This window comes from Stigmatopora argus, chromosome 22 (assembly GCF_051989625.1).
Source record: "Stigmatopora argus isolate UIUO_Sarg chromosome 22, RoL_Sarg_1.0, whole genome shotgun sequence".
NCBI lineage: Eukaryota > Metazoa > Chordata > Actinopteri > Syngnathiformes > Syngnathidae > Stigmatopora > Stigmatopora argus.
In genome coordinates this window covers 6,413,703-6,437,138 of record NC_135408.1, presented here as the reverse complement: position 1 = coordinate 6,437,138, position 23,436 = coordinate 6,413,703, and the positions used below count along the sequence as shown (strand labels likewise).

Here is a 23,436-nt window from a genome sequence, read left to right as displayed (position 1 = left end):
CACAAATGTCTCGTGTATAAACACATTCCTAACATCAACAATTCAAGCTATACTAAATATAACAAATGCCCACAGTATAAATGCTCCTTTCATCCAATAAGTAAATGTATCCGATCTTTAATCTTTCAATATCATCAATTAAAATAAATGTTTTAAGTGTCATTATTTAAACCTCAGCTTGTGAAATGACACCAAATTCATCACATGTACAGCCATAATTTCACTCAAGTGCTCAGTCTGAAGCCATTGAGGAAATTCAACCGTGCACAAGCGATGACTGCAAACTGATAAAATAGATTAAAGCTCAACAAAGAGTAATCGCATCTCTAACGCTGCCCTACAATCCTTGAAAATAATTTGAGACTCACACATGCTGTATTTTTACTTGTATACGTCTACTCCATGAATATATGAAAGCCCTTCCGTCAAATTTTGAGGAAGGAAAGTGATTTTTAGACATTGAAAAACTCCAAAAGAATACATAAAGATGCTGTTATTTTCGTGTATAATTTGACACTAATGTTTCTGACTTGCATTTTTACATCCTTCTGAGTTATGTTTCTTTGGGTAAATGACAGAAAGTGGCTTGGGTCGGGGGACAGTCATGTCCTGAGTTCTTCCACTTGCCTTTTTTTTTCTCCCCACTTGGGTCTTGTGACTCTCTGGTACAACTTCAAGCCTCAACCTCTGCACAAATACACAATGGGAAAGCAAAACAAAAGCCGCAATAAATTCAACACAACGTGCCTGATGCTTTCGGTAGCTATGGATACTAAATAGAATCCCGCCCCCATTCTCTCTCTCTCTCTCTCTCTCTCTCTCTCTCTCTCTCTCTCTCTCTCTCTCTCTCTCTCTCTCTCTCTCTCTCTCTCTCCCTCCCTCCCTCCCTCTCTCTCTCTCTCTCTCTCTCTCTCCCTCTCACCCCCCTCTCTCTATCTCTCTCTCACCCCCCTCTCTCTTTCTCTCCCCCTCTCTCTCTCTCTCTCTCCCTCTCTCTCTCTCTCTCTCTCTCTCTCTCTCTCTCTCTCTCTCTCTCTCTCTCTCTCTCTCCCTCTCTCTCTCCCTCTCCCTCTCTCTCACCCCCTCTCTCTCCCCCTCGAGTATCTGTACCGCTCTCTTTCTCTGTTGTCAATCCCATGCCAAATCTGTTTAGGCTACTTTGCGCATGTACCGACGGACAGAGCGACTATTGCATCGACTCCAAGATGGCGAGCGCACGTCTAGCTTGGTTCATGACTCTCCTCTCAACTCACTGTAAGTACTCAAATCCACACAGTAGGCTTCCATTTTCCCCTTTGCCACCGAGGATCACCACAGTTAAGTGGACTTTACTTCTACTTCTGTTTGCATGTGAATAGATTTCAGCGGGGAACATAAAATAGAGCCCCGTTTTAAAAGTGAGGTCCGTCAAAAAGGAACAAAAAACTAAGCGGATGGCTCTTTTCAGAAGACAGACCTATTTTCCTTTTATTATATCACAATGAAATGTGATTTTTTTACAATAAGAATAGGAAGAAAGCGCTTAAAGTGGTTCAAATCAGCTTTGGCCAGTTCGCCTTATTTACTATGTTTATCCGCGTTCGCAATGCGCTGTCATCAGATTTTGTGCGCGCAATGTTTTCCATGCTTACTTTTTTCAATAAAGTTTGTCTTTTAACTTGTAAAAGACGCATCGGTGCTCGTGAATTAAATAAACATGACTGTTAACTATTTAGCGTGGCTGCGGGGATGTTCGAAGTACTGATGCGAGATAACGGTTTTTCCTGCCGGCTGAATAATGCAGCCTGGTCCGCGGGAGGAGTCAGACCACTGTCCTCGACCCCCATTTCTGGCCCTTCCTCCTGCATAAACTAGCGAGCGAACTGACCATGTTATTACCATTTTATAACAATACACACCTGTGGAGGCGAGCGATGAGCACACACGTCACACGCGCGTAGGCAAGCACTAAATCGGGGTTCTTTTGGTCAGAAACTATTCTTATTTTCAAATGTTATTCCTTAAAAGCCATACTCACAATTTAAAAGTCAAGATACATGAAAATGAGGGCTCTTTTTTAGTCATTTCAACACTTTTCAAGTACAAAAAGTATCTGAAAGCTTTCAATGAGTATTAATGGGATTGTTTTTTTTTACATTTTTCTTTCATTTCATTTTCTGAACCGCTTTATCCTCACTAGGGTCACGGGAGAGGGGTGCTGGAGCCTATCCCAGCTGCCTTTGGGCACGAGGCGGGTGACACCCTGAATTGGTGGCCAGCCAATCGCAGGGCACAAGGAGACAAACAAACATTCACGCACAAACGCATACCTAGGGGCAATTTAGAGTGTCCAATCAGCCTACCATGCATGTTTTTTGGAATGTGGGAGGAAACCGGAGTACCCAGAGAAAAGCCACGCAGGAAACATGCAAACTCCACACAGGTGGACCGACCTGGATTTGAACCCAGGACCCCCACTGTGAGGCCGACTTGCTAACGACTAAGCCGCCGGGCCGGCAACCATGTATTGATGGACAAATGGATTGTAGCAGATGATAAGTTCCTTTGCACCATAAGGTCATCAACCATCTTGGAAGAAAACATCATAGTAAAAAAATGGATAGACTCATGGATGAAATGACTCATTGTAACACGAGCAACTTGTTGCTGAGGTGTGTCTGGTTAAAGGGAGCTTTTGTCTTTGAGTCCGATTTAATAAGTTCCCTGCATGTGTTTTACTTTTAGCTTCTCTGTCCTCAGGGAAACAATACAAAAGTTTCCCTTTTAAACCTCACAGATACGGTTTGAAACTTTTTGTATCTCTCTCCGATACCTTTGGACCCGAGTTTGGAGTCGTGAGTGTGCCTAAAATAGCCAAGTACAGACATGAGAACCTCCAGAGATAGTTCATGTGTATTGATGTTTAAATGGTAATTCCAGTGGACCCTTTTAAAGTTGTGTTTTTCTACTATTTACAGTACACTGTTATTATTTAAGACTGAGGGGTGTTAGTCAGTACTTTTAATCGTGTTTCCCCCTCGCAAATCAGTGACCCAGCATGGCAGGAACACAATTGACATTTTCAGAGGGAGCACTGAGCTGGTGAAGAATTAAGAATTTCTTTTGTCTTCCTTGGACAGGGGCTTAGCCATGTGGTCAACTGGCTCAGAGCCAGAACTGCTTGCGTCTTGAGAATCAGCGTAAATCTGGATTGATTGAAGCTGGCTAAAGGCTGGGTTAAAAAAATACTAATAGGCACTGATTGGTCATGGTAAGACAACTAATTGAAATACGCTTAATTTTGGAGCCACACTGCTTATAATTTTGCTTGCCTTTCTTTTACTAAAAAAGACAGAGAAGTGTCCTATGACAGCTCAAAGAATCTAAAGGACTGCTATTTACAAATGTAAAAGATTCCGCCTTCTCCTTGAATGTATTGGCTATTCTTTACGTTTTTAGTATTATTTTCTGTAGTGCACTTGATCAAAATGTTGTCTGACCCTTCCAGGCTACCCAATCGTGTTCTATATTAGTGTGTTGCTGTTTTCATAGTGCTTTTAGGTTTTCCTTTGTAATTGGCGATCACGTTGTATGGACTGCTATCTTTTTTAATGTAATATATAAGCTCAGCTATTCCAAGTGAAGGCTAAAGCCAACGTGACCGAACATAGCTGGAAATATCATCCTAGTCATCTGTCAACGGAGCCGAAAACACAAGCCATTGTTATTTTAAGTGCAGACTTTCCAATCTGACCTAATGGAATGCATTGACATTTTACATTGTTGGCTTCATCGAAGCCATTCCATTGCTGTTATTCCAAAGAAATAATGCTGTAAGTATCCATGCCAAATATTGAAATAAAAATATGTGGGAACCCTGAAGATACTTAAAGGGGATCAGTGTTGATCCAAATGCAAATCTTGAGTGCAATATTTCAAATTTGACTCCAACCCTTTAAATATCAACATATATTGTTTAAAAACAGTTTGATCGATGAATTTGCGAAGAGGATTGTTAGTTTTTTAAAACTAAACTCTTAAACAGTAGCATTTGAGCATTCCCAGACAATTGCTGCATGCATGACTCTGCTTTATCTTTGTTTTCGCTCCCAGCTAAGAGCTAATTCTAGTTGGAGTCATCGCTGTATCGTAACGATAAGGTAATTGAAAAGTGATTTACTGGATGGTTGTTTTGATGAACTTTACTGATATATATATTTTTAAATCATCCCGCACCGAGGCTCTGAACGCTCTCAAACTTACACATAAGGGGGTTTCTTGTCAGGATGCTGCAACCCAGCACACTCTGACAGCAATTGTTGGAATTAGAATCTAGGGTCAATGCTTCTCTCATTGTTGGGCATGTAGGGTGCAGCCTTTTGGCAAGATTGGAGTCAATATACACCAAGATAACTGCTGATAGTCCTTCCCTTAGGAGCTGTTGTCAGATGTTTCCTGACCCACCCAAAGCTTGTGAGCAAATGTTTGGAGAACACTCTGAATGGCACGTACTGCCAGCTATGGGCATAGAGTTTGACATTTGACTTCAATCGTGTAAATTGACAAGACAAGCAGACAAACAGCAAGAACTCCCTTGGTGTTGTGTACTTGTGTGTTACAAGTCCAGAGTTGTTCACATCAGAAAGCTCTGAGAGGGAGTCGGAGGTGGAATATGAATGTTTTGCTCTCGGCTCAGATGTCAAAGCGAGAAAGGAATGGCTTTGGGGGACTTCTCGTTTCAGGGGACGGTTCTCCCAAATTTTCTTAAAGTTGTTGATCGATCGGCGACTGATGGCGTAAATCGGTCCGTTCGAAATATTGTTCCGTTGTGGCCCTGACGCAGTCTAATGTGAATGTGTCATGTCGCTGCTTACTCTGGAATTGCATGAAACAGCTGAGCAGGAGTGGGTGGAGGTGTTTTCAAGCAGTGGCGCAGGCAGCCGTCACCCGAAATATCTACAGCGTTCCTCCCAAACCTGACTGTCCATGTAAGCAAATGCAACATTCCAAATTGAAAACACATGGAGCCTGAAAACCTCCTTCATTATCTGCAACCAACTTAGCCACCTGTTTGCCTGAAAGATAAAAGGGAGCCCTGTTGACGAGTTCGCTTCCATAGAAGAATAGTTTTGGAGAACGCACAACCAGATGAAGAAGATATTGGAAAACCGTGCTAGTGTTATGGTGAATATTCTGAGGAAAACAATTTTTTTAACTTGACACAGAGAAGGACTGAATAGTGTCCCGATTTGATCATAGTATTTCATTCCCATTGGGTACACCAGACAATGTTATCATTGTTTTCATTTTCAATGTTGTCATGGTATTTAATTCCCATTTTATACACCAAGCAATGTTGGAAAGAAACAGTTTCATTTCATTTTTTTTCATCTTTGAATCACGGAATTTGGAAATTAAGCCATTAAATCTTTGTTGCGTAGTTTTTCTAAACTTTCAAGTTGAAGATCTTCATTATCATTGTACAGTATATTGTTAATGTGCTAAGGCGATATCTTGTTTGGCTCGGTATTTGTAAAATAATCTGATTTATTTCAAGTCGTCAGTCATCCTCGGGTAATCATTCCTGTTCCACAAGTGGCACAAGAGGGTTCTTGTTTCCAATTTCAAGAAGCGCAATGAGTGCAAAGCCATAAACAACAAAATAAAAATAACTAGTCAATATCATTGGTATGACAAAAAAATAAGATTAAAATAGCTTTCATTAGGATAACAAGTTGGACTGATTCCTCTTTCCTAAAATCCAGCTGGCATTCACTTTTTATTTTTCCTTTTTTTTTGATAGAGCATAATCGATCGATATGTAGGCCACAATTGATATGTAGGCCACATGAGCAATAGGACAATTTGGAAGATTCCCCAGCGCATACATGGCTTCCCATTTCATGATACATAACCGAGTCCACGTGGTCTTTAGAGGGAAGTTATTCCGCTCGTGTTTACCAAATACATCGATAGGTCAAATGAGGCCACCATTGATAAAACATTGGGATGTTGTAAGTTAATAAACTCATTAGCTGTCTCATTAACAACAATCTCAGGCCACAAACTGGACTGACGTTAGCTATCGTTGTCCCAAAGTCTTTCACACTGACGCAGTCATAACCATATAATGCTCAGGAGTCATCTTTAGTTCACTGGGCTGTAAAGAAAAGGGCATTTACTGTCTAGAAATAGCTACAAAGCTGACCTCTGACAAGCTCAGGTGTTCGTCCTATGTTTATTCCAAACCTCTGGGTCCACCTGGAACAGGAATCTTTTGTTAACTACTAATTCTTCTGGAGAAAGACTTTCCACAAGCCTTTTTTGTCTATTAATTAATTTTCTATAGTGTTTTTTTCTCGCAGGGGCCATGATATTCTGTCAATAAATTAAGATCAGTGTTAGTCCTGCCAACGAGTCAAATAGCATATAGAGCAAAGTGGCGGCCCGGGGGCCAAATCTGGCCCGCCACATCATTTTGTGTGGCACGGAAAAATAAATCATAGGTGCCGACTTTCTGTTTTAGGATCAAATTAAAATGAAGAGTATATATGTATATTAAATTTCCTGATTTTCCCCCTTCTAAATCAATAATTGCAATTTTTTAATCAATTTTTTTCTGTGTTTTTAGTTCAAAAATCATTTTGTAAAATCTAAAAATATATAAAAAAGCTAAAATAAACATTGTTTTAGATCTATAAAAACTGAATATTCAGGGATTTTAATCCAGTTCTTTTAATCCATTTATAAAAAATATATAAATATTATATCTAAAAGCTGGCTCTTTACAACTAAACACTTAAAATCCTGTCATGATAATAATAATGAATAAAATTGAAAGGAAAAACATTGCATTAACACTTTAATAGCCTCAGGTGTTTGTAATTGTCTTTAATTATAAAAATAAAACACCTTGTGCGTACTGTGACAACCATACAATTTAATTTTTCCCAAATTAATTAATTTGGAATCAATGGATTTTTTTGGCAACATAATCAAGCTAAATATTGTATTTGTTTATTTAGGATGGTTTTCTTTATTTATATTCATGATTCTTTGATACATCTATAATTTATTTGATACCAGCATTGCCAGAAAAATCCTTGGAGGCATAAATTCTATGTTCAAAGCATCATCGCTGACTTCATTGCACAAATGAATGACTCAGTACATCCACACTTGGCAATGACAGTCTAGTTCAGTGCTTGGGGTAAGGCATGATGCGCAAATCACATTTAAATCACTTATTAGAGATGCGGATATTCATGGATACGTGTGTCCGTGAGCGAGTCTGTGTCCAAGAGCCATAATAAGCCTAACCGTATTTTATTGTAGTAACGTCTCAAATTAATTTGAGTTTATCGAATTATGCCAGCGTACAAATGACTGTGTCATGGCACGGCCAAGCAGAGCAGAATTGATGCCAATAGTTCGAATTTTGCTCAGATTTATAACCTCATTGGATTTCCAAATGTGTTTGACAGTATTTTCTACGTCATGGATACCAGATGCCAGCTTCTGTTTGTGCTAAAAGATGCACTGTTGAGCAATGATCACATATGATGGAAGAAGTGAGCAACCAATGATAGGTTTATGTAACTCTGGGAGTTTTAAACAGTGAAGGACTGACTGGGGAGGGCTGTGACCGAGCTTTGGTTCTTGCTTTTATTGAACTAGAGGGTTAACAAAAAACATGTTTTGACATTTAATGCTCCTCAGTCTGGACTTATTTTGGGTTTTGAGTCACAACAAATATCTCTCACTGCATTTTTGGAGGCATCCAGACTAGACTCCCGATATTTTCTATCTTAAAAACACAAAGTCAAATAGGGCTTTCTGATAATAATTAAAAACATTGAGTAAATTGAACATGCATGAGAATAATATGGGTAAAAAAAATCTGATCTGAAAATGAATGATAGTGATTTAAGGGTTGAGTGAGTCATTTTTATAATTTACTGAAACTGTTTTATTTTATGTTACTCCAGTACATATTTGTCATCAATCCATTTATAGTTTAGCATTGTGTTTTTTCTCCAGAGCTGATTCTTGTAGGACAACTATTATTTAGGAGGGAAGCTGTTTTTGGTGTACCATTTGATTTTTTGGTCAAATGATTGATGTTATGAACAAAACGAGACCATTAGCCCCTTAAACATCTTTTTCATTGGCACATATTTTATTGTAAGTTCTGGGAAAAACAAATCTTCCATTCACAGACGTGTTGAATTAAACAGAAATAAATTCTTAAGGACTTTCCTAATTCTGTCAGGAAACATCACCTGCACTTTGAATGGTGTGGGTGCCTTTTAGGCTGTGCTGGATCTCACGCATGAGTAGAAGCTCACATGCCGCTTTGTGGGTGTGTGTGCATGTATGTGTGTGTGTGTGAGCGCATACTTTGGGGTAAGTAAGTGCCTGAAATAGTTGTCAGGATGCCAGACATAGGCGATGCGTTTGTAGCATGGTGGCTGGCCTCTGTCTGAGCTCTAATAGAATGCGGGGCTTTGCATGTGGGTTTGCTTGCTTTCTGTCATAGAAACCAAAAGTGAAAAGGGAAGCTATTTGGGTGGGTTTCCCTGGCCTGCGTTCATCAGTTTAGCACGTGTCATCGCTGTAATAAACTAGACCCGAGCAAAAGAACTTGACCGAAAAGACAGGAAAAGTAAAAGGAACTCTGAATTGATGTCATTTTTCTATTTTTCATGTTATAATTGTCGTTGTTGCAAATCAATTCCAAAGAATACACTTCATATCCTGTAATTTGGAGTAATTGTCCAAACGACCATGTTATCGAAAATGCCATTTCCTCTCACAAGACATTGAGACATCAACATGAATTCCACGGTCATTAGCAAAGCGTAAATATAGGACTTTAAAAATTGGTCTACAGCAGGGAGACGAACGATTCCTCCGAGAACCTTATTTATCACAACAGATTATTATCATGGACCTCCCATCACCTCAAATATTCATAATATAGGGATACAACATCAAATTGAATTAATGAATGACCATACAGCCCACATGGGTATTTGAAATGATTTCAGGCCCACCCCCGCAATCCCGCCTTTGCTCCCCAAGGCTTACTCATGCGAAACTGACCAACTGAACAGTTTTATCTCTGGATAAAAAAAGCATATCATTTGTTTCTACACCTGTGAATAACTTGCTTTGGTAGAGTGTGGTTTCATTCTTTGTGTAGGAGGAGCTGTCACAATCTTCTGGGATCCAAACAAATGGTTGGCCTGCAAAAAGATTGAGAACATATTTTTACATTTAGTGTTACTCATGGCTTTTTGGGTTAGGCATGTTGAGCACACACTCAAAGAATTCCATACTGTCATAATAGTCTTGAAAGGCCCATTACAGTCCAACTGAGGATATTAAGTCATTTTTTCGCCATATCAACTTTTAGGTGGCATTGTATATAATGTGACACAAAGAACTAAATCAAGACCCAATACTTTAGAAGAAAACGGGTCTTATTTCTTTTTTTATGACAATTCTCTGTCCGTGCCGTATAAGGAGTCTTCAAATTTGTCCCCCTAAAATCCACTGAATTCAATTGGCTATGGTTGTCAGCTGTCACATGGTTGACATGTCAATTGCTCACCACAACAATTTGTCCGTAGAGTTTACGTACATAACTGTGAAACGACACGTGGGAGCATTATTCGCATTGCACTTGCAGCTGGAAAACGGACCAATGGCATGCTACGGCAGGTTGGCTGACCAATGCTCTTGTCTTGCGTGTCCCACGGAAACCTACAAGGATTCCGCTCGGAGCAGGTGATAGAAGCACGGCTTCAGGGAGCGTGGGTTTTTGGGGGGGTGGGTGTGCATCACTGGAAGCCTCAGATGGTTTCCTTTCCCAGCTGTTGTTAAAGTTACATTCCCTATTCCCCAACTCAGCAAGCCTTCACAAACTATTTACTATTTAAATCTTTGTATGCACATTTGTTGTTTGAGGGGACCGACTGCATTTTGAAACGACACACTTGATTTAGTCCAGTTGTTTCCTTAACAATTAAGTTTATTTCATTGGAATGTTGGAGTATTCCAACCCTGTTTTCAAGTGGCACCGAGTATGATTATGGTTAATTATAAATAATTGGTTGGTGGAGAATTGGTTGGGTTTTGCCAGTTTTTATATTAATTGTCCTTATGTGCAATTAGTTAATCATGAGTTGTATCCATTGGAATAAACACGTTAGCTCACAATTAGTGTTTAGAATATGCTTTTGAGACGGCCCAGATGGTGAGTGGTTGGTGCGTCGGTCTCACATTTGGCAGTTTTAAATGTTTGAATGCAATTATAGTACATAACTGCTATTTTCAAGCGACCTAAAACAATGAGCTAAGAATCTAATGGAGCCAGAATGCACAACTAATGAAAAGAGAATTAAAAGTCAGCACACTTCTGTGAAAAGTTGTTGTGTGCCCATTGGCTGTGGAACAAAAAGAGCGCCCTTTCAGATTACCCCTAACGGGCGTCAGTGAACCATGCAGGAAGTGAGGCAGATTAAGCATTTTATACCTGCTAAATCAACATGTTACGTGCTTTTGTGCATGTTTTGTCTCGTGATCAGCTGGGCGTTCCCTCATGGTAGCTCTCTACAATCAGTCAGTGGCTCTACTATGGACATGTCAATGTGCAAATAATACAAATTAACTGATATGCATGGTTTTGGCTTTATGGTCTTTATTATTATGGACTGGAATATAAAGTAGATCAAGTGCATCCACTAAATTAATATTCATTCAATTTCTGTACCAATTATTTTCACAAGGGTCATGGGGGGGTGTTGGAGCCTATTCCAGCCAACTGTAGGGTAGCATGCAAAGTCCACATGGTGAGGACCTACCTGGGATTGAACCCTAGACCCTAAAACTGTGAGGCTGGTGGATTAACCACTCCTCCAACCGGCCGTCATGAATGAACATAAATGTAAAACATTATAATTTAAATTTAAAACAAAAATAGTTCTATTAAAAAAAAATCTTTCTCTTACTCCTTTTTTGTGCTGACAGTAGAGCTCTGGTGGCCCGCCAGGCTTTTAAGGCACTCTGGGAAAGAAAATATTTGTTATTGAGAAACTTTAAAAAAAACTGCACACAGCAATATGTGCTAATAGAGTCTTAGCAGCAAAATATGATCTATAATCTGACACAAGTTTCATGTCAGACCAGTGAGTGAAACTTGGGAGTGATGCAATATTTCCCATAACACAATGTCGCATTCACACAAATGTGTTTTTATCATGCTGAAAAAAGGCCTGCCTGGAAATTGCTTTCCTAATGAGGATTAAGAAAGGGGTCAGGCAGCCCGGACTAGAATGTGAAGCATTTGTAATGAGCGCGAGGGAGGCCATCTGTGCAGTGTGGTGGCGAGGAGCTAATTCTGGCACTGAGGTGGTGCGATTGAGCACCAATTTTTACCATAGCAGTCACGAATTAAATGTGGCATGAGAAACTATTGCTGTGAGTTCAATCACTATCTCACCCCCAAACAAGCCTATGGTAGAGAGAGCTTCCTCAATCTGATGGCGTGGTGCTCTTCGATTCATGTGGACACCCAACATGTGTGGCACGTCAAATTGTTCGCATAACTCAATTGCTGCGCCAGGGGAGGCCCGCTCGCCCTTTTGGCCTGGTGCCCGAATGTGTTTTGACAAGGCTTTCGCTGTCTCCTGCAAGCGTCAGATTTTGGTTCAACTTCATCAGCTATTTATTTCATCAATAAATTTGTCGGAAACGCTTCGAAAGGCTCAAAACTTTGTCCTTCGCGCAGACTCCAATTAACAGCCTGCAGAGACTCACACTGGTGCTGATGGTCTAAATTTAGAGCTGACCTGCCATCATAGGAGTTCTTTAGTTATGCTTATTAGCAATCATAACAGGGCTTGCAGAGAGAGGACTAAAATAGAAAAAATGGTGTTGCCGATGTTGAAAAATTAACGCTAAGGCAATGTTCCCACGCATAGGCAGTTTTACGCGAGGGCAATTCTTGTGTTGAATACGTTCAATGTGTTTCAGGGCATTATATTTTCTAAAGGCTGCTGATTGGATGATGTTTGCCCAGGTTTGTTGACAAATTCTAGGTCACTTGCAAAAATGCAATGTGAAAAGCGAAGCATACCAAAAGAATCCGGACCAAATGCATTTGGGTTCAGACCAAAGAAACAAACAATGGACTTTCCTAGCCTTAAGAGACTGTCTTGGTCGGGGAAAGTGATCTCAGTTTGGACAGTCGCAGTCCTAGCATGTATTGTGTTGTTTAATCAAGTGTTTATTCACTTCTGTAGTCTAGAACTCTCCCACAAAACAAAGGTCTCCATTGGTCCTTCTGCTTTTGGGATGGGAGCATGTGACAACGCTGGTGTCTCTCTGATCCAGGATCTGATTAACTAATGCACCAGGATTCTTCACATGATTTCATGAATGAATCAGTCTGTCATGTCATACTCTTGCTATTTAAATGGAGGCAGGGCGTTGCCCCACTCGCTTTTTGAACAGGTGGGATCCTATCATGTCCCCCACTGGTGGGCGCAGTCCGTGGAATGCTGTAGTTTACACTTTCTGACAGTTTCCAAGTGTGCGTATGCATGTTTTAATTACGTATTAATAAGGCATCTGAATACATTCATTCATTTTCTGAACCACTTATTCTCAGCAGGGTCGCAGGGGGTGCTGAGGCCTATCCCAGCCAACTACAGGCACTAGGCGTAGGATACCCTGAATGGGTGACCAGCCAATCACAGGACACAAGGAGAAAAAAGGACAACCAATCATAGGTCATAGAATGTTTAACCCAGCTAGGATAGCATGCATATTTTTAGAATGTGGAATGAAACCAGAGTACCCAGAGAAAACCCACACAAATCCACGGAGAACATGCAAACTCCACACTGTGAGGAGTGCTCTAGGATCAAACCCACGACCCCAGGACTGTGAGGCTGAAGCACTATCCACTCAACCGCTGGGCTGCCTGTCTATATACGTTTTAGAAATAATTTCAGGAAATTTTAACCAATTCCCTTTGCTCATATTTTATAAAGACTCCCAGCATTAAGATGAAATCATTTGCCTTGGATCCAATTAGGCTTTTCATCTTTTTTAGGGTCAGTACTGCAAAATGAGCACTGGCACTAAATGTTGAAGTGCTGACAGCGATGTAACTGTTAACGCCGTTAACGTTGCCGCCAAACTGTTTTGTCCTAGCCTCGTTCTTGCTTTGGTCATGCATTTGCTTGAGGCCTGCTTTCACCTTTTGTGCTCTATAAAATGAGCAGTCATGTATGCACTGCCAAAAAGTGTATTGTTTTCAAACCTACGGAAGGTAGAGGTTATGTACTTGGTTCTGTATGACAGTTTGTCTCTCTATTGGTCTATAATTGTGTTAAAAATAAATGGAGAATAAATAAACTTGCACGTAATTTGAACCAGAATCACTGAATGAGGTTAAAGGTCAAAGAGCGTAGAGGGCAGAAAATGAACTTCCTATTAACTTGATAATGGATTAACCTATTTAAATCAAATTTCCATAGTAGGTGATATGATGAGAAGAGAAACGGTCAAAGGTCACAGAGGTCAGAAATATGGCAATGGTTTGAATTTGGCTGCTGAATTTGGATCTGTTATTTCAGAGTGCTCTTCAGGCTTTAAGAATATAAAGGTAAGTTTATTAGTAGTCTAGTAATCAGTCAAGTAGTAACCCAAAAGAATAGAAACATTTTTTGTGCACCTTCATTAGAAGAAAAAAAAAAACAAGAAGATTCGGTGGCCACTGCTGTTAATTTAGGAATGCTTACATACAGCATAATGGTGTTGACATGAAATATTTATAAGAAGTGATTCTACTAAATATTTTATTTAAATGAAGAAGACACTTGTCAACGGTTAATGTCGCATCAATATTTTGGACTAAAAATAATACAGGAGCAGCCAGCAGGTTGACAAGCTTGCATTGAGTTACCAACAGCACACTTGACAAAGAAAATGTTCAAATGAAAACTGTATTGAACAGAATATGACCAAAAAATGTGTCTGTGTCTGTGGTTCATAAAGTTGTTGGATTTTTTTTTTGCCAGAATTAAATTGAGAGAGTAGCACTTAATAAAAATCATTTATACAGGACATGCGCCGCAAGATACACACTGTTCTTGCACATGGCGAGCAACGTGTCGCTGGAGGCACATGCTCTCTTTACCTCTCATGTTAAAAGGTGGTAAAACCTCTGCTGCACTTTGATAACCTCAAACAAGGTCAGGCATTTTTAGATACGTGCAGTATCTCATGTTGTCATTTTTTATAAACTGTTCGAAAATATATCGGTGGGAGGACGCAACCTTGGTTATGTGAGTGCTTATTCCGACAGGGTGGTCAGAGAACAGCAGTAATGTCCATTTGGAATGGACAGTGTTTTTTTCTGTTTGTTTGTTTGTTGTTGCGGGACGAGTAGAGAAAATTAATCTTCTGTGTATGTTTATTGAACGGACTGTACTCGGCCGGATGAATAATATCGTGGATTAAAACATAAAATCCCAAACTGCTCCATATTTGGTCATGACAGCAGCTCATTTGATTGTAGATGAGCAGTGTGCTCTTTATGGGGAGTTGGAAAACAGCAACTGGTTGATGTCAGTGAAAGTGTGTGTGCGTCTTCTTTGATGTTCATGCTTCAGCGAGGGCGTGGGAATCGTCTTTGCATGCAGGCTTCCCTGGGAATATCACTAGGTTGCTTAATTGAACCTTTCTATTTATGATACCAACCTCACCTCTCTGGATTCATCATATAACGCTGCAGTGAACTACTGCGTCTTTTCCCATAGGGAGCAACAAAACAAAGAGGGAATTATTACCCGGTGCAGGAATCAAGAAGCTCAGCTCATTGTATTATTCACTGATGTAAAAACTGCAGGGAAGGGGAGTTTAGAAAGAAATTAAACAAGAAGATTAGTAGAAAGAAAATGCTCTGCCAGGGATGGGGTCAGGAAGAAAGATTAAAAATAAAAACACAGACCCGTGTTGCCTGGCACATCACAGAAATGATAGTGATCACAAATATATATATATATATATATATATATATATATATATATATATATATATATATATATATATATATATATATATATATATATATATATATATATATATATATATATATATATAGGTCACTAAAGACCCTTGTGGTCAAGGCTGATAATGAAAATTGGCTGTAAAAGGTATTACTACCAGTTTACCCGCCTGCTCGCATTATGGTTGGCTGTCATTGAATTTAAAAAAGTTCCATTCAATCCACAGAAATAGTGAAAATATGGAATTATCATATTCGGAGTCGACATCTTTTAACACTATCAAGCGGGTATGTTATGGGAATGTTGTTGATTTGTCCAGAAGATGATGTGTTGACGTTTACGTTGACCCTGAGCTATTAGTTGATTCCCGTAACTTTTTTCAGGATCTGAAGCAGAACAGTCAAAAACAAATAATTTAATGAATTTAACCCATATGGTCGGAAATGCACCTCTGGAAAAAATTAATAAATAAATAAAAACGGCGCACGGGGCCTTCCCCTAGCCACTTTTTCGTGACTTAGTGGGATCAATAAAAGGCCCTCTTTATCTGGTTTTGGCATGGTTAGTCTGAAAAATAAGGATGTTAAGAATAACTCCAGTTATGACCAGAGAAGTGTGCGTCATACACACTCGCACGATGAGCAACACCTCACCCGTAAAACAAAGTGTCAGAACATTTTTAGCCTTCATCAAGTTTCGTGGGAGTCCTCTAATCCCGGCTGCGTCAGCGATTGTCTGTCTTGGATCTGTCAATTTATCTTGCTTTCCGAAGAACTATAAATACTGCGTCATGTTGTCTATAATTAGAAAGTTTTCCTCCCTACCTTCAACCTACTCCCCTACTGTGCTCTGTAAATCACGACTAAAAGTAATGAGGACTATACGTCATTAAAGGCTTAGCAGATCCACTGGTAATTTTACCTGAAAATAACCTCATTGAGATATTTGGGTAAGTACAAGCCACATCTTGTGATCAAGAGAGTAACGTCTCCTTTGAATCACTGAATATGGAGATCAAAAAGATTTGTGAAATTACCTGTGTACAAAATAAGAACATCACATGTATCAGCCTAAAATATGGATTCTTTACTGGGTGGATCTCATGCGTTTTCCTGGACAGCTGTTTTTATGACAGCGCTCTCAAGCTTTTTCTCTCACGAAGGCACCTAATCTGTTCTAATACCCACCGAATTAGGGTTGAGGTCAGAGGGTCACCTGACTACACTTTTTAGTCCAAAGATGAAAACTAAATGATGAATTTTTCACACTCTTTCCTGCTTGCATAAAGCCCGTCACATGGTTTATGGTGGGCCGCGAAAGCAAATCATGTGCATTCCCGTTTCTTTTTGAAATAGCAAAATAAGGCAGACTCATGGTCAAATCATTTTGAATTTCCAGGTGCGATCTATGCAAAGTTTTATAGCCCTAAAGCCAGACAGGTCGTTGGTTGACTCGACGGCGCAATGAAGATTCACGTGTAATTCAGGTTGCACCCAGAACCGTCGCAACTCTCATCAGTTCTAGCGGCACATAAAACGAATAAATCACTGTGGTAGATTTAGGAAAAAAAAGATATTTTCAGAATTACTGTTTATTATTTTGTGAAACCAGAAAATTGCAAAGATAAAAAAAAACTACACCTAACGAAATAACCAAGGCCTTGACGTTATATAACAAGATGAAAGGGGGTTCAGACTTTTCTAATTAGAATGATAATCCCAAAGTGACTCTGTTGTTTTGTACAAGTGTGACCTACTTTTTAATGTTGCTGCTGTTTGTCCTACACAAGCTGTCGTCATGTCATGATCTCCAAAATTACTGTAGGCTAATCACCTTAGATTTTCCACCTCACAGTTCTGGGGTTGAGGGTTCGATTCCAGGTCGGTCCTCACTGTGTGGAGTTTGCATGTTCTCCCCGGGCTTGCGTGGGTTTTTCCGGGTACTCCGGTTTCAACCCAAAAACATGCATATTAAGATAACTGGTTGAACACTCTAAATTACCTCTAGGTATTATTGGTTGTTCCATGTCTCCTTGTGGCCTGGGATTGGCCGTTCACCCATTCAGGGCTTCCCCCACCTTTTGCCCGTAGTTGGCTGGGATAGGCTTCAGCACCCCTCGCGACCATTGTGAGGATAAGCAGTTCGGAATTTCTTTTTTTTAATGCTGAGCCGACATATATGGCAGCATTGCAGATTGTATTTCTTTCCCGAACATAATTCTTAAATTCAATCTCTAGTTAATCCGATAAATTAGCAGTATCGACCTTGAGAGTCTGGCTGCCGTCATTGAAAGCGCCATAACTTTTATGTGTTTTCTTTGGGGTTTTTCATGAATTTTTATGCAGACTCAAAACTGTCAGGATGACTCAGTTGGCGCTCCCTACGCAGGCCAGTATTTTTCAACCGGCAGGCCTGCGCAGGCAATAGCATCAGGCTCACGAAGAAGGGGAAAGCAAAATACAGGGCTCGGCAGTCAGTTGAACTACTGGCGTGGTGAGCTTGCCCTGAAAGAGCACATGCCTCCATGCACAATTATCCACGGCATGGAAACAACTCCCCCACTCTTAACACACATAGACAATAGTTCAACCAACACCACTAAGAATGGAAGATGAACAAAAACAAAACGAGGCCAAAGAACGTCACTAATTGTCACGTCACTAATTGACACTGCGATTGACATTTATCTCATCCGGGGGAGTTTGTGATATTTCCGATGAGCATATGCTACAGTGTCCCGAAGGATAGCCCTAAAATGAACACGGCACATCGGCGCATGTCGGCTGGTATTGTGCAAATTAGCGTGAGATCGTTACTATCACGAAAATTAATGCGGCGGAAATCCTTATTTTGAATTGCCTCGTTTCTGGTTTGCAGGCTACTTTGGCGCGTTGGGAGTCGTGCTGAGGACAGACAATAACTCGCCGTGGACCGATGAGTTTGACAGTAAGTACTTTGAAAATTGAAAAGGAATGGTCTCGTGTTACCTGTTCGCTATGACATTGAGTCTTTTTGTCTGCTCTGTAGAAATTGAATTATCATGCTTGATCGACTCGATTTCCACCAACAACCCCAGGATTGAGTGGAAAAAAATTAAAGAAGAAGGGCCAAGCTATGTATACTTTAACAACAAAGTTTCAGGTAAAAAATAATAATAATCGTAGACAAACAAAATCATTTCGCAGAATGTGTACCTTTTGGCTATTTGTTTTTTTTACCTAATTTTGGAAAATGAAAAATGGAAACAGAGCCTATTTCCAGTTTTTATTTTGGCTCAACAAATACAAAGTCCTGATTGAGAATTGCAGCCTTTATCTGTTTTCGATTGTTCATTTATCACAAGTAAGAAAATAAAAAACAAAATTCACAATTTACACAGCAGAAGCAGCAGAAGCTTTGAAAACAAATGACAATTAACGGCCCGGAGATTCTTAAATAAACTCATAACAAAACGTCGGACAAAGGTCCATCATTCAATGACCAAATGATGCGTGTTTTAGGAAACGGAATATTTTTTCCCCCATTCTTTTGTTGAGAGCCACAATACAAAAGCAAATTTTGCTTTTCCTGTTTCTGAAATGAGAAGGAAAAAAGCCAATTGCCAAAAGGTACACGGACCCCACGCTTTATTCCCAGTACTCATCTGGATGCTTTTCACTGTGCAGGTGACTTGGAGAACCGAGCAGCGATTCGAGAACCGGCCACGTTAGTGATAACCAACGCCACCCGGTTGGACACGGCAAAATATCGCTGTGAGGTCACAGCTGCCGACGACCAGAAGTCTTTTGACGAGATTGTGATTGACCTTGTTGTGCGAGGTACAGCACGCTAAAGGACTAGTGCTTTTGAATTTTGTCCTCTCTGGATTTAAAGAACAGTGACTCTGAGCAATATAGGTTGTTCTGAATTCCGGCTAATAATAAATTCCGGATTATTTTGCCCTTAAAAGGGAGACCTTGCCTGTTAATTTGGCACTTTGGTTGCCGTAAGATGACACCGCGTTGTAGGTCACTCCAAGCTTTTGGCATACATGCCAGGATGTGTTGTGACCAGACTAGACCTAGCCAGCTGCAAAGGCATGTTCTGGGCTAAAAGGGGAAACCTCTGAAACTGCATCTACTCCGAATCGCAGCGCTAAAGAAAGCAAGTGCCACATGTTTCGGTCGCGTATTTTGGCAAGGCTCAAAAATCATGTTCCAGTCTCAACCTTTAACGACAAGCACATACCACAAAGTTATTATATTAAAGCTTGGTAACTTATGGTTCGGGAGCCACATGCAGCTTTTTGATGGCTTCATATGGCTCTCCGCTAACCTGTGAGGTAAAAAAAAAACAGACGCCACGGGTAAGAGAGGCGAGTCCCACACACACCAATAGGAGCGCCATTGAGACGTTGTCCATTGCCGCTAATTATATATTTTTCTTCATGACTCTTTTGCACGCAGATTATCATTGATTAGCCATAGCGTAACAATGTTGTCAAAAGAGTTCAGACACTTTAAAAGTGGTGTGATGACAACAAAGAAATGCAAACATTTTCATTTTAAATTCTGAGGAATAACATTAGAAAATATGAATTGTTTATGGCTCTCTGTCCAAAAGCTTCCTCACCCTAGTTGTTCAGATGGTCCAGTTATAGAGCATAACAGTCATTTCATCTAATGTTGCAGTGTTGTTATAATATATTCATTTTTTTTTTTTAAATAACACCACAGTGAAGCCAGTTGTCCCAAAATGCAACGTCCCCAAATCGGTGCCTTTTGGAAAATCAGCCGAGCTGAGTTGTTTGGAAGAAGAGGGTTTCCCCAAGTCTCAGTACCAGTGGTTCAAGAACAGAGAAGAACTTCCCGACGACCCAAAGAATAGCATAAAGTTCTTCAACTCCTCATACACCCTCAACTCGGAAAGCGGAATTCTGGTGAGTATGCATGGGCGTGTGTGAGAACAAGGGCACGCATATGGCAGGAGGGCGGGGCAGGGAGGGTGGCCGTACGCCCGGCAGATATTTCGGGTAGACAGTTGATGGCGTAGGAGGGTTCCAGCCACGTGGGGAATCTGCTGTCCTCGCTGGCACATTCCTCAACGGACTTTGAGATCTCTGCTCAGGACGAGCAAGTACGAGGCTCCCCTGACAGCTTCTACGCTGGCCTCTATGATGTGAAATGCCACGCTGTAATGCAGCCTCCTCCTTTGTGTGGAAAGAAAGCCACAGCAAGTTTAGACTGCATTCTCAAGTAGCGGCAACAAACCAATGAGGTTGAGATGTTAGAACTTGGCCACCTGCGCCACCCCAATATGACGGCTATTTCGATCCCATTTTTTATTGCTCGGCCGGCGGGTGGGAAAACAACCTGCACTGTAGTCACTGTTAAATGGATACAGTGGAACGAGCGAGCTATGTGATGGATTGGATCGAATTGGTAGTAATTCTTATAAAATACTCCAATTTAGATTCACACCCTAAATTCGGATTAGTGAATTTTTTTGAGTTGGATGGGAAGTAGAGTTACCACCGTATTTCGAAACATTGACATTTCGTATTTACAATGTGAATTTCAGGACTCCCAAGGTTTAAAGTTTGACGGCTTCTCAATTAGTTTGCACTTTAATGGGATATGTGGACAGAAGTGAGCCTGAAAGCAAATAAGACATCACAATGACATGCACATTGTGGAGTCAAACTACAGTTCACCAAAATGTTTTTTCAATCAAGCCATATCACCCTTGATCAATGATATTTAATTAATTCAGTTTGACAAGTAAAATCAATACTCACAAAAACAAAAGGCTGAGTTTTTACTTTTTTGTAATCCCATGCAGAAGTTTATCTCAGTCAGAAAAGAAGATGCTGGCGAGTACTTCTGCCGAGCAAAAAACGACGCAGGTTACGCTGAGTGTGCGGCGCAGAAGATGGAAGTCTGTAAGTGCTGCATCCACATTGCTTTTCAATAAACATTTACAAGAGTTGAAAACTACTCTTACTGTCCAATACAACATACTGTATGTCAGTCATTCCAGAATTGGAGGACATTTTATGTCCGACCTTTCAAACTTCACTAAATCGTAAAACATGTCATTTCTGTGCAAATGTAATTGTTGTGAGATCTACAAAAAAAAAACTAAGACAAATGAGTCTTTGTGAATACATTTTTTTAGAATATATCAAATAAGTCTGAGTGCCCCATAAAATGAGATATTTCTCCCGTGCCCCTAATGAACAAATTGAATTTAAAATAAAACCGTTAAAGTGGCGTTTATGTCATTTTATCCCACAGATGGATATCACGTAGTTCACGATTGTTGTCTTTCGGCTTGTTACGTAGTTACTGAAGTTATCCAAAAGATAGCAGTGTTGCATTACACCTTGTTTTGGTTCATTTGGTCATAGTGATTACTCATAATCATATCATTTGGATCTTTACCTTTTTACTTTTTTTTTCTCCCTTGGTCAAGATTGAAAGTTATGATGTTCAAGTACAGATGTTTAAACCTGTGACTGTGATTATCCCAAATTAAAGTAAATCTTGGACAAAAACCTGTATCACTGACATGTCAGCTAAGCTAAGAGTTGATCATCTATGATCAATTGAAATGTAGCAGAAAATAAGAACATTTTAAGAACGTGTTCTCAGTTCTGGAATGACCTTCATTGTCTTTCACAAGCAAACATCATTGTAGCATAACTATCTTTTTACCTCCCCACAGATGACATTGACGTCGTCGGGATTATAATGGGAGTGGTAGTGGTGATCGTAGTACTCATATGCATATCAGCCGGAATCTGCTGCGCCTATAAGCGAGGTTATTTCGCCAGTCAAAACCAGGCTGGGAACAAGTAAGTCATCGGCCCATCCTCTCGCAATGACAACACATTTGCACGCGTGTATTCATCTCCATACGCTCTTTGTCTCGTAGCTATAAGGTTCCAGCGAAAGGAGATGGGGTAGACTATGTCAGGACTGAGGATGAGGTGCGTATATTTATTCATTCATTTTCCATTATGCTAATCCTAAAATATATAAGTATATGTCAAATAATAGATCTCGTGAGGCTTCAGCCAACCCGTGTAATATTTGCATACAGCTTGGGCAATTTATTTGGGGGCCAGGAACATTTTAATGACTATGCATCTTATTTCGTACTTTTTTTCTTGCAATTAATGTGAATGGTTTTATTCCATTGAATGGTTATATCAAAAAATACGTTTAAAAAGAAGGTTTTCTCCAAAGAAACTATGACTTTATCTCGTCCTCACACTGAGATCATTAAAACTATGGCAAGAATTTAGGAGGTGATCACACGTTTACAGATTTGATGATGAGAAATGTAGAAAAACTCCCAGCATGCACCACATAGAGGTGCTTTAATGCTCACACGGGTAATGGCAGGCCTTTTACATAAGCGAGACCTTTTTAAATATTGTCTTTTCCGCCTCCGCTCTCGTTAGGGAGACTTCCGACATAAATCATCATTCGTGATCTGAACACGGCGCGGTAAAGAACGATGGGCAAAGTGCCAAGTGAAGCAAGTGACCCGCACGGCTGCCATGGTAGCCGTCTCATCACGGAACTGCCGAAGGTGCTCTGAGCTCTCGGCGTGACTGAAATATACGTACATCTTTTCATCAAATTTGCCAAAGGTGACAAGAACTCACAGGAGAACCATTTTTTTTTTCAAACTCTTCTCATATACATTACAAAAGGACCGCCGTTTGATTGGATTCCTCCAACAAACATGTAGAAAATCCACTTGAAGAAATATTACCTGGTCTATCACCTTCAACATAAAACATTTCTACGTACATGACACTTCAAATTGTTTGTCATTTGTATTATGTTTTTTTTTTCTACTGTTGAAATTTGTCAAACTATTTTTGATGGGATATATTTTAAATGCCTATAGATAGAGGTTTACTTTTTTAAAATATTTGTAAAATACTAACTGTGTTTTTGTTGTTGTTGTTATTGTAATTATTATTTTGTTGTGGGCTCACCTATTTTTATTTTAACCACTTTGCATCAATCTGTAAGCATTTAGACCTTAGAAGGAAAGAACGACTAACCAAAACAGACTTGTTCGGTTCATGATCGGCGTTATGGGATGTTGAATTCTCTACGCTGGGATAGCCCGGGTTCTGTCGTATGACCATGAAAAGGAAAAAAAAAACAAGCTCGGTGTTTTGTTTGAGTCTTAGAAAGAGGTTTTGAAGAGTGCCAGTCGAATGCTGTGAAACATTGTACGTTTCTTCATTTTAAAGTGTCCTTCTTTGCTCGCTGTTCATATTGTACTGTATATATTGAATCGGACTGTCCTGTTGCTGTTATACCATACCGTGCGTTTCAGTATTACACCATTACAATACCAATTTGGCAGG

The 23,436-nt window shown here is 40.0% G+C and overlaps 1 protein-coding gene across 1 annotated transcript; it reads left to right on the top strand.

Moving 5' to 3' along the window:
* The first annotated feature begins 1,087 nt into the window (after positions 1-1,087).
* Positions 1,088-23,225, top strand: jam3b (junctional adhesion molecule 3b). The gene is made up of 9 exons (XM_077592427.1): positions 1,088-1,254; positions 17,940-18,008; positions 18,090-18,203; positions 18,728-18,880; positions 19,778-19,980; positions 20,883-20,982; positions 21,768-21,897; positions 21,978-22,032; positions 22,510-23,225. The coding sequence occupies exons 1-9, from the start codon at positions 1,137-1,139 to the stop codon at positions 22,543-22,545; spliced, it is 978 nt and encodes a 325-aa protein (XP_077448553.1). The 5' UTR covers positions 1,088-1,136; the 3' UTR covers positions 22,546-23,225.
* Positions 23,226-23,436: the final 211 nt, after the last annotated feature.